Raw genomic sequence first — 11,875 nt, 5'->3', positions numbered from 1 at the left:
ATATTACGACCCCAATATATTTAAACCATGTGACTTGTGGGATGATATTGTCTACAAGTTTCGTATCTAGGTTAGAAACGCGTCTCCTTTTGTTGAACTTACATTTCATATATTTTGTCTTACTTCTGCTAAATAGAAATTCATGTGTTTCTAAAGCTCGTCTCCTAGTCTTCACATCTCATTCAAATACTCCTTTCGACTCTCTAAATAGGACCATATCATCTGCAAAAAGCATGCAGCTCTGTGCTAGCTTTTGGATGTGTTCCATAAGTACATCCAAAATTAAAGTAAAAAAGGTGTGTTTTTAGTGTTGAACTTTGATGCAAATCTATGGTAACGGGGAAATCGTCCGCCTCTACACCCTGTGTCTGCACACTAGACGATACCCCTTCATATATTTTTTGGGTAACTCGAATATATGCAATCCTAATTTTTTCCTTCGCTTGGGTTTTCCACAAAATCTCTATAAACACTCTATCATATGTCTTATCCAAGTCTATAAGTGCAAGTCTTGTTGGTCCATCCGGTACTACTACATCTCACGTCGTAGTGGATAAATTGCTTTTGTGGTTGACCTCCCAAATATAAAGCCAAATTGATTCTAAGTGATTTGAGTTTATTTTCTTAATCTTCGTTCAATCACTGTTTCTCATGACTTCATGGTATAAGTCATAAGTTTAACCCCCCATAATTTGCACAATTTTGTATATTCCATTGTTCTTATAGAATGGAATTAAAGTGTTTCTTCTCCATTCATCTGACATTTGTTTTAATCTGATAATTATGTTAAAGAGTTTGGTGAGTCACTTAATGCCTCTAACTCTAAGAATTTTTCACACTTCAATAGATATGTTGTATGACTCAACCACATTACTGTTACTCATTCTTTTCAACGGTTCATTTATCTCTTATTTTTTAATCTGATGATGATAATTATAGTTTTGATCCTTTTCCCAAATGTCGAGTCGGTTAGAATCCAGTTAGATATCATATCTTTCATTAAATAAATTATATAAATACGTCTTCCACCTATCATTTATAACCTTTTCACGAACACTTTATCTTATTTAGATGTAACACATTTCATTTGATCCAAATATTTTGTCTTCCTTTCTCTTTATTTAACAAGTTTATATATAAATTTGTCTACCTCCATAGTTTCCTAAAGATTGATATGTGTCAAAAACTTAATTTTTGCTTTATTTTACCGCTTAGTCTCGTTCTTAACTTTCTAATTATAATTTTCTCATGTTTCAAGTTTAACTAATTTTACAAATTATTCATGTAACCAAAGAGAAAAAAAAAAACTTGCAAAATTATAATGTAGCTAACAAAATATTCATGTAACCAAAGAGAAAAACAAAACTTGCAAAATTATAATGTAGCTTGGTGTATACAGATTTTAAATTCAAATAGTTTAAGCCTATGTTTAGTGATGAAAGAAATTACGGTGGAAAATCCGGGTGAACAAGAAGCTACACTTACTAGCTTTTCAAAATTACAGTAAAAACGGCTTTAACCATATTACCAAACACATGCTAAGATAGTTTAAGAGACAACTAATTAATTTACTGCGCCGCTTTTGAAAAAACTCATTACAAGTTGTATGTAACTTGTAAATTTGTAATGCAATTTAAGAAGATGGAAAATACACCCTTTGTTAGTATTTGAAGGGTTATTAACCGATAACTTATTGAAAAATAACTTATTGGAAATATGAGAAAAAATAACTTATTGGAGATATGAGATGAAAATGAAATTACATTTACAATCATTTTAATCTCTCTTGTTTTTTTCTTGTCTCTGATTTGTCCAATCTCTTTGATGGACTTTGTGTGGCAATGTAGAGTTCAAAGAGTACTGTTTATTTTATTTTATTTTTATCTTTCATGTATTGCAATGTATATTTCTGTAACTATAAACTCCATTGCTTTTCTACAATCCTCTTATCATTTGTGTTTTTTTTTAAATTCAGTGGTGGCATCTTAAAGGAGCATAGGCTATTGTAGAATAACTCTCCTACATGGTGTAATAATGCAGGTAAGTTGCTTGACATTTGGATTCTTGAATTACAAAAGGCTATGTTATTCCATAATATGACAAATTTTGATTGTAGTGATATATTTTTCGTTAGATTCAATGAGGGTATTTGGTCCAACAGAATATTTGTTATTCACTGAGAGAATAACTTTGAATGGTATCAACTGTGCCAGCGTAAAGTGATGATAGATTCTACTGATTGCAGATTTTTTTTCAATGTAAAACATGGTTTATGTTTCTGTTTCTTCATGCGTTTTTCAATATTTTTCACAGGAATAATAGCTGCATATTGACTAGCTTCAACCATGGTATTGCTGCTACGAGTTTCTTTCTTTTGATTCTTATTTTATTTAATGTGTATATAATTAGAGATTGATGTTATTTGTTATTACTATATTTGGTTTCTTTCATTTTGCTTTGTTTTTTGGTATTAGGAAGCTGAGATACCAAGTGGAGGAGTGTCTGATGAATATAGTATTAATGATAGTCCCATTGAGCAAGTGAGGCTTACAGTTCCAATCACTGATGACCCTTCTCAGCCAGCACTCACTTTCAGGACATGGATTCTAGGATTAGCTTCATGTGTGCTTCTTGCATTTGTGAATCAATTCTTAGGCTACAGAACCAACCCTTTGAAAATCAGTTCTGTCTCAGCTCAGATTATTACACTCCCACTTGGGAAGCTTATGGCTGCAACACTTCCCACAAAACCAATTCAAGTCCCTTTCACAGATTTGTCTTTTTCGTTGAATCCGGGGCCATTCTCTTTGAAGGAACATGTTTTGATAACCATCTTTGCTAGTTCGGGATCTAGTGGTGTTTATGCGATTAGCATTATCACAATTGTTAAGGCTTTCTATCACAAAAACATACATCCTGTAGCGGCTTATTTGTTAGCGTTATCGACTCAAATGCTAGGGTATGGATGGGCTGGGATTTTCAGAAGGTTCCTTGTTGATTCACCTTACATGTGGTGGCCTGAAAACCTTGTGCAGGTGTCTTTATTTAGAGCATTTCATGAAAAAGAAAAAAGGCCTAAAGGAGGAACGTCTAGGCTGCAATTCTTTTTCATAGTCTTTGTAGCTAGCTTTGTGTATAACATCGTTCCCGGGTACTTTTTCCAAGCAATATCAACTGTCTCTTTTGTTTGCATGATTTGGAAAGATTCTATCACTGCACAACAGATTGGTTCGGGAATGAAAGGCCTTGGTGTTGGTTCATTCGGCCTTGATTGGAATACGGTTGCTGGCTTCTTAGGTAGTCCTTTGGCTGTTCCTGGATTTGCCACCATCAACATACTGGCTGGATTTTTATTGTATATGTATGTTTTGATTCCAATTGCTTATTGGAACAATTTATTCGATGCTCAAAAGTTTCCACTCATCAGCTCTCACACCTTTGACTCTACTGGTTCAACATACAACGTTACTCGCATTCTCAATACCAAAACTTTTGACATTGATTTGGAAAGTTACAACAATTACAGCAAGATCTATATGAGTATCACGTTTGCGTTCAAATATGGATTGAGCTTCACTGCTCTTACAGCCACTATTTCGCACGTTGTCCTCTTCCACGGAGAAATGATTCTACAGATGTGGAAGAAGACAACGAATTCACTAAAACAACTCGGAGATGTGCATACAAGAATCATGAAGAAAAACTATGAGCAAGTCCCTGACTGGTGGTTTATCACCATTTTGATTCTAATGGTTATGATGGCTTTACTAGCCTGCGAAGGCTTCGGCAAACAGCTCCAACTTCCATGGTGGGGAGTCTTACTTTCTCTATCAATTGCATTATTATCCACCTTACCAATAGGTGTCATTGAAGCAACAACAAACATAAGAACAGGTCTCAATGTGATCACAGAGTTGGTTATCGGTTTCATCTATCCAGGAAAGCCACTAGCTAATGTAGCTTTCAAAACCTACGGCCATATCAGCATGGTACAAGCACTTGGTTTTCTTGGTGACTTCAAATTAGGCCACTATATGAAAATTCCACCAAAATCAATGTTCATTGTGCAGCTTGTAGGCACAGTAGTTTCTTCATCTGTTCAATTTGGAACAGCATGGTGGCTTCTTACATCTATCGAGAACATATGCGATGAATCATTGTTGCCAAAAGGTAGTCCTTGGACATGTCCTGGTGATGATGTGTTCTATAATGCCTCCATCATATGGGGAGTTGTAGGGCCAAAAAGAATGTTTACCAAAGACGGCGTTTATCCTGAGATGAACTGGTTCTTCCTTATTGGTCTACTTGCACCTGTTCCAGTGTGGCTTCTTTCTCGCAAATTTCCAAACCAAAAGTGGATTAAACTCATCAACATTCCTACTATCGCTGTAGGTGCATCTGGCATTCCACCAGTGAGATCTGTGAATTATATTACATGGGGACTTGTTGGAATATTTTTCAATTTCTATGTTTATAGGAAGTTCAAAGGCTGGTGGGCTAGACATACTTATATTCTGTCAGCTGGTTTAGATGCTGGAGTTGCTTTTATGGGTTTAGTACTTTACTTTGCTCTTCAATCTTATGGTATTTTTGGCCCAACATGGTGGGGTCTTGAAGCAGATCATTGTCCTTTGGCCAGATGCCCCACAGCTCAAGGGGTACATGCAGAGGGTTGTCCTGTTCCCTGACTTCTACGTTACCATTTTATCAGACCATCACCAATATTGTCAAATGAATATCATATTGGATATGTAAATGTATAAAACAAAGAACATGTTTTATTTTGATCTCATTGTATTTGAGCTATTTTATTTTACTTTTCAGTATTAATGCATCGTAAAAGTCTCAAGAAAAAGGAGTAAGCTATACCACTTCATTTGCTGTTTTAAATGTATTTTTTATGTGCGTGTGTGTGTTTAAAGGCCATTAAGGACCATGTCTCCTTGTCGAAGATTGGTCATTATGACTATTCACGACATTGTCTTCTGGTCTGAGCATGACTGTTATATGATCATTAAAAACCTTGTCTCTTTTGTCTAAGCATGGTTGTTATGGTCATTAACGTCTTTGTCTTATTTACTTCAGTGTGGCCGTTATGATCATTAACTACCATGACTTGAGATCAACTTGAACTCACTTATGTCACATTGAGTCATTTTGCGTATACTAGTATACAATCCCTCAAGCATGAGGCATATAGAGGCAAAGTGCTTTTAGTAAGAGACTCTAACAATACAATACAACAGCTGCAGGTAGAAGGAGTCATCTCGACCATCCATTATCAAGTCGGCCTCGTGGTAAGGAGAGGTCTCTCTTTATTTTGTAGCGGTTAACTCAACATATCATGGTCGAGGTCGTTCACAGCTCGCACGCCTTCCATTGAGGATTCTTTAAGGTCCTAGTATGTCATTATAGACATAGTGATATACAGTCTCTAAAGCGCAAGGCGTGCATGGGCAAAGAGTTTTTACGTAGTAAAGCTTGACATTAAAATTAATGCTCCTCTTGTTGGTTACCCCTTTTTGGAAAACCCGACACAGTGGATGGTCTGCCCTCTATGGATTTGATTGATAGTACCCCGTAGGACGTCGCCTGTAGGCACAAGGATGTCCATTAGGGTTTCATCCATCAGGTAGGGAAGATTTATAGAGAAGCAAATAAATATGCATTTGCACTCGCAAGATTATGTGTGAATCAAAATGGTGGAATTATGACCTATGATGTTTGTCCTCAAGATCTAAATACCATTTATCTAGCAGATTTTGTTGGAAGGTGTTATAGTAGGATTGTTAAGAGAGTAGTTATTCTTCTTTTGGGTTTAGGCTTTCCTATATCCCAAAAAAAATTACTGAAAAGTCAAACAAGATAGTTTAAATACAAAGAGATCAAAGTAAAACATGTTCTTGGTTTAGTATATTTACATGTTCAATATCATAAACACAAGAAAAGGTGGTATTGATGATGGAATAGTAACATGAAAGTCAGGGAACAGAACAACCCTCTGCATATACACCTTGAGCTGTAGGGCATCCTGCCAAAGGGCAGTGATCTGCTTCAAGACCCCACCATGTTGGACCAAAAATACCATATGATTGAAGAGCAAAGTAAAGTACTAAACCCATGAAAGCAACTCCAGCATCTAAACCAGCTGACAGAATATAAGTATATCTAGCCCACCAACCTTTGAACTTTCTATAAACATAGAAATTGAAAAATATTCCAACAATCCCCCAACTAATATAATTCACAGATCTCCTAGGTGGAATGGTAGATGCACCTAAAATGATAATAGGAATGTTGATAAGTTTAATCCACTTGTGGTTAGGAAGTCTGATAGATAGAAGCCACACTGGAAAAGGTGCAATAAAACCAATAAGGAAAAACCAATTCATCTCAGGATAAACGCCGTCTTTAGTAAACATTCTCTTTGGCCCTACAACTCCCCATATAATGGAAGCATTGTAAAACGCATCATCACCGGGACATGTCCAAGGACTACCTTTTGGCAACAATGATTCATCGCATATATTCTCAATAGAAGTGAGAAGCCACCATGCTGTTCCAAAGTGAATAGATGAAGAAACTACTGTGCCTACAAGCTGCACAATGAACATTGATTTTGGTGGAATTTTCATATAGTGGCCTAGTTTGAAGTCACCAAGAAAACCAAGTGCTTGCACCATGCTGACATGACCGTATGTTTTGAAAGCTATATTAGCTAGTGGCTTTCCTGGATAGATGTAACCGATAACCAACTCTGTGAACACATTGAGACCTGTTCTTGTGTTTGTTGTTGCTTCAATGACACCAATTGGTAAAGTGAAAACTAATGCAATTGCCAAAGAAAGCAAGATTCCCCACCATGGAAGTTGGAGCTGCTTGCCGAAGCCTTCACAGGATACTAAGGCCATCATGACCATTAGAATCAGAATGGTGACAAACCACCATTCAGGGACTTGTTCATAGTTCCTCTTCATGATTCTTGTATGGACATCTCCGAGATGTTTTAATTCACTCGTGGTCCTCTTCCACATCTGAAGCATCATTTTTCCGTGGAAGAGGATCACGTGTGAAATAGTAGATGTAAGAGCTGCAAAGCTCAAGCCATACTGAAAGGCAAACGTAACGCTCAGATAGATCTTGCTATAATTGTTGTAACTTTCCATATCAATGTCGAAAGTTTTGGCATTGAGAATCCGAGTAACATTGTATGTTGCACCGGTAGAGTCAAATGTGTGAGAACTAATGAGAGGAAACTTTTTTGCATCATATAAATTATTCCAATAAGCAATTGGAATCAAAACATACATATACACTAAAAATCCTGCCATTATGTTGATGATAGCAAAGCCAGGCACAGCCAAAGGACTACCTAAGAAGCCAGCAACGGTGTTCCAGTCAAGACCAAACGAACCGATACCGAGGCCTTTCATGCCCGAACCAATCTGTTGGGCAGTGACTGAATCTTTCCAAATCAAACAAACAAAAGAGACAGTTGATATTGCTTGAAAAAAGTATCCCGGAACAATGTAATACGCAAAGCTAGCTACAAAGACTACGAAAAAGAATTGCAGCCCAGAAGTACCTTTAGGCCTTTCTTCTTTTTCATGAAATGCCCTAAATAGAGACACTTGCACAAGGTTTTCAGGCCACCACATGTAAGGTGAATCAACAAGGAACCTTCTGAAAATACCAGCCCATCCATACCCTAGCATCTGAGTCGATAGCGCTAACAAATAAGCCGCTACAGGATGGATATTCCTATGATAGAAAGCCTTAACAATTGTGAGTATGTTAATTGCATAAACACCACTAGATCCTGAGCTAGCAAAGATGGTTATCAACACATGTTCCTTTAAAGAGAATGGCCCCGGATTCAGCGAAAAAGACAAATCTGTGAAAGGGACTTGAATTGGTTTTGTGGGAAGTGTTGCAGCCATAAGCTTCCCAAGTGGGAGTGTAATAATCTGAGCTGAGACAGAAGTGATTTTCAAAGGGTTGGTTTTGTAGCCTAAGAATTGGTTCACAAATGCAAGGAGCGCACATGATGCTAGTCCTAGAATCCATGTCCGGAAAGTGAGTGCTGGCTGAGAAGGGTCATCAGTGATTGGAACTGTTAGCCTCACTTGCTCAATGGGACTATCATTAATGCTATAGTCATCTTTCTCTTCATCCTCTATGTCCCTATTTTGAGTTACTCCACTACATGAAATCTCAGCTTCCTAGCCCATAAAACAAGGAACCAAAAATCAGTTATTATAAATAAATTAATTGGAGTTGGAGAGTGAAAGTAGCTAGTTACCTTTTCCAGATCAAGAAGAGGAGTGGTAACAGACATGCAATGCTCTGAAGACTGAGGTGATGCATTCTTTTTCATTGCTGCTATGAACCTGGACAGACTTCAACTATTCCATGATGAGTGTTTGTCTTTTGAATGATGTTGTGTTAGTTTGTCACTTGGAACAGATGATGAGGTAGCATGCACTATTATAATTACGCCCCTCCATATACCTCTATATACTTTACTGTATGAGATTTTAGAATCAACGTGAGAATTCATCCATCCTTTTCAATTTTGTAGATATTTAAATATAGAATAATGTTGCTGACTGTATACTGATTTATTGTGCCCCTCTTCACAGAACTGTTTATCTGTTACTTTTCACACATACTTTGAAATTGTTATCAACTTCTAAATAAGTAACCATTTTCTTTCAGTTTTTTTACCCCTATACCATTGTTTTCCGCACTATATATCCGGCAATGCTCATCTTTCTCAAATATACATACTCCACTTTCAAATATTTTATTTTTTTACTAAAGTGTCAGTGTCGCCAATCCTACTTATACTTTTTAAGTGGAGGAACCAACAGTTTTAAAGTCTCTTTTAGTTTGTTAGTTGTTCCATACAGCCTTACCATAGTCTCATGCATGTTAATTGATATGTAATTGCAACATCAAAAAAATGAGACACAGCAAAGAATGTCAAGATGCTAAGCTTTTCCTTATTACTTTGAATCCTCAAAATAATTAATTCTTTCGCTGGTGAATATATTGAAATATGATATGAAAATATTTAATGGTGATTCTACCATTTGGAAATGTAACATACACTATTGTGAAATAGTGGGTACAACATAACAGAATTTGAACAAATTGCTAATGTTCCGCAATATGCTACTTAGTACAAAGTGTTCCCAAATAGTGGCGGCCATAGCGTAGAGAAATAGAGGAATTTGAATAAACTGTTATTTTCTGAGATCTATGATTAACAACATTGTTAAAGGGGGCAGTAGGATAGATAAAGGGGGTTACGCGAAATGAACTGAATCATCATGACTGTGTTGAATATGTTAGATTAGAAAAATAAAATAGGTTTAATGCAACAATTCTATGCTTTCGAATGAAACCAAACCTTTTTTGAACTGAAAACAGAACTGCACTTTCTGAACCATGTGAACTGAATTGCAGGCGATACGGTACAGTATCTCCACCTTCATCGTTGTACTGGTTTCTTCAGCCTCTGAACCACAAACTGCACTAGGTGTATCCAGTGGTGAAAGAGGGGTCAGCTTGTATATGAGCAAGAGCTCTACCAGTGTCTGTGATCTGTCTCCAACCACAAAAACACTCAGGTTCAATAGTTTTTGAGGTTGGGGCGGTTCAGTTTAGCACAAATACAACTAGTTTGCAATCTACCATAGCCGATATTTGGCTATGGTAGATAATTAACATGATTTTTTCTTTGTGGACACTCAGAATATTGACATGAATACATCTTATCAAAATCAACCTCAAAATCAAAATCAAACTCACTCTTCCTCTTCTCATTCAAAACATGTGTAACAACACTATTAGAGCAAAGTCTTGGACTGAGTCACTAGCCTTCTAACTTTATCAACATCAGGAGACAAGTGTTTGATGATTGCAGCCAGCACAGAAACCTTCCAACCCTTTTTCAAATCATGAGGCTTTCTATAAGGTGGTGGACCTTGTTAAGGAATTAAGTTCAACTAGGATATAAGCTATCTAACTTGGTAAGGAACGCCTGAGCTTTAAAATAAAATTCTAAAACGTTTAAACAACCTAATTCTTAGGTCATATATGACCCAAGGTCTAGTCTTTCATAAAGTATAAACTCTCTGTCCATATTCATATTACCCTTACGTTTTTACCTATATTAAGAAAAGTTGGTATTCTAATTAATGTGTACATTTTGTATGGGCTATGTATGAAGGTATTGGAGACAATTGGCCCAGAGTTCTATCATGTCCACGGAGGAAAAAGTCCCAATTCTTCCCTTCAACCATTTTGCTATGGTGTGTAGGAATGATGATAATGATAGAGTGTCAATATGCCCACATCAGATAGTGGCACCAACAGAAATAATAATTTAGGTGTTGTAGTGACTCTGGGTATGCGAAGAGTTGCTAAAACAAACTTTACAAAGCTTGCTCACTATGATGCAAACGCCGGACAATATTTTGATATCAAAGCTTGACGAACGTATGAAGGTATTCGAGACAATTGGCCCAGAGTTCTATCATGTCCACGGAGGAGAAGGTCTGAATTCTTCCTTTCAACCATTTCCTTCCCCTGTGTATATCAAATTTCACAAGACGCCAATTTTGCTTTTCCTAATCTTAGAACTCTAGAATCACACAATTATCCTGAACATAAAGGACACAAACCTAGCCATCTTTCTTCCCGAGAATAATTTGAATAGAAGGTTGTGCTCATCTGTTGGAAACACCACCTACTTTGCATTGGCTGACATCAATTACTTATCCATGAAGGAGGTTGAAGATTTGGTGCCATCACTCAAATAGTTGTGTGTGTGTGTGTGTGTCATTGCTATCAGAGATTTGGTGCAAATGCAGCATGTAGATCTCTCCTCCACTAAAGTAAAAAGCTTTTCTGATGCAGTATGTAAACTTAACAATTTTTAAACCTTCATTTTAGCTATTGATTGTCAGGCATAACTGTTGGAGATATTGGAGTGAAATTTAGAAATGCAGCATATAACAGCATGGATAACGGAGTTCTAAGTTTTGATCACGTACGAATTCCAAGGAATCAAATGTTAATGAGGTAGTTCAATTTTACTTATTTGCCTGCTATAGAAAACCATCCTTCTGTTGCGTTTGTGTTTGTTCACTTAGCTGATTTGTATCAAGGACAGGGAAGCTTCGAGAATCCAGGTCGAGGAACTTCTGCTGTATTCCCACGAGGAACTTCTGCTATTGAGATTTATGTTTTGAATTGATTAATCACAATAAATGGAATTTAGATAGCGTGACACCACATTCAAAATATTTAGATTTATGTTTTGAATTGATTAATCACAATAATAAAAATTTATCATACACAGAGACAACGTATTTAGTCTTAGGCAGTATCATATCTCGAGCTCAGTTAAATTAGTGAAAATGTTATATGGGGAGACTCTAGTGTTAAAAGACTTGTGTTAAATGATACAGCGTCCAATTTTATATTGTTTTGTAGGTTCAATGTTTTGAATTGAAAAAGAAACTCCTTCTCTTCAAAACCCATCTAAGGGTTCTTGAAGTGAACTTCTGTGTTTTTTAATGACATAACTCTAATCATTCTGCCATGACTCCCTTTTTAATAGATTATTATGTTCATAAAATAAGTCTTGCAAAATATAAATCACCACCCATACTATTTAATACCCAGTTCCTATGACATCTATTCGGTACAAATTCATCAGTACATTTTTCTCTCTTACAATGAAGTGTTGTTTTACTGACTCTCATTTACCATAATACTTTTCAGAAAGTAAATTCTCTCTAATCAATGAAGAATTCCTAGCATATGCACAGTATGGAATTCCTATAAATCTTAATGTTTTGTT

General features: G+C 36.4%; 2 protein-coding genes across 4 annotated transcripts; one reads left to right on the top strand and one right to left on the bottom strand.

The window, feature by feature from the left end:
- Window positions 1-1,922: 1,922 nt before the first annotated feature.
- LOC131610361 (oligopeptide transporter 1-like) lies at window positions 1,923-4,889 on the top strand. 3 transcript variants are annotated; one of them, XM_058882283.1, is made up of 4 exons: window positions 1,988-2,040; window positions 2,135-2,197; window positions 2,314-2,348; window positions 2,475-4,889. In XM_058882283.1, exons 3-4 carry the CDS (start codon window positions 2,346-2,348, stop codon window positions 4,686-4,688), a joined length of 2,217 nt encoding a protein of 738 aa, XP_058738266.1. In that variant the 5' UTR covers window positions 1,988-2,040; window positions 2,135-2,197; window positions 2,314-2,345; the 3' UTR covers window positions 4,689-4,889. The 3 variants fall into 3 exon arrangements, with proteins under 3 accessions (XP_058738265.1, XP_058738264.1, XP_058738266.1); XM_058882282.1 differs by lacking the exon at window positions 2,135-2,197 and having other exon boundaries at window positions 1,923-2,040; window positions 2,475-4,888; XM_058882281.1 differs by lacking the exons at window positions 2,135-2,197; window positions 2,314-2,348 and having other exon boundaries at window positions 1,968-2,040.
- Window positions 4,890-5,885: 996 nt separating this feature from the next.
- On the bottom strand, window positions 5,886-8,473 carry LOC131610359 (oligopeptide transporter 5-like). Its single transcript, XM_058882280.1, has 2 exons — window positions 8,303-8,473; window positions 5,886-8,222 (listed from the first exon to the last, which is right to left on the bottom strand). The coding sequence occupies exons 1-2, from the start codon at window positions 8,375-8,377 to the stop codon at window positions 5,982-5,984; spliced, it is 2,316 nt and encodes a 771-aa protein (XP_058738263.1). The 5' UTR covers window positions 8,378-8,473; the 3' UTR covers window positions 5,886-5,981.
- Window positions 8,474-11,875: the final 3,402 nt, after the last annotated feature.

This window comes from Vicia villosa, linkage group LG6, assembly GCF_029867415.1.
Source record: "Vicia villosa cultivar HV-30 ecotype Madison, WI linkage group LG6, Vvil1.0, whole genome shotgun sequence".
Lineage (NCBI taxonomy): Eukaryota > Viridiplantae > Streptophyta > Magnoliopsida > Fabales > Fabaceae > Vicia > Vicia villosa.
The sequence above is the reverse complement of the archived record's forward strand: the minus strand, read 5'-3'. Positions and strand labels throughout refer to the sequence as shown.

Coding starts and splice junctions, on each gene's coding strand:
- LOC131610359 (XM_058882280.1), bottom strand. CDS start 8,377: ATGAAAAAGAATGCATCACCTCAGTCTTCAGAGCATTGCATGTCTGTT. Junction 8,223..8,302: donor CTCTTCTTGATCTGGAAAAG/GTAACTAGCTAC, acceptor TTTATGGGCTAG/GAAGCTGAGATTTCATGTAG.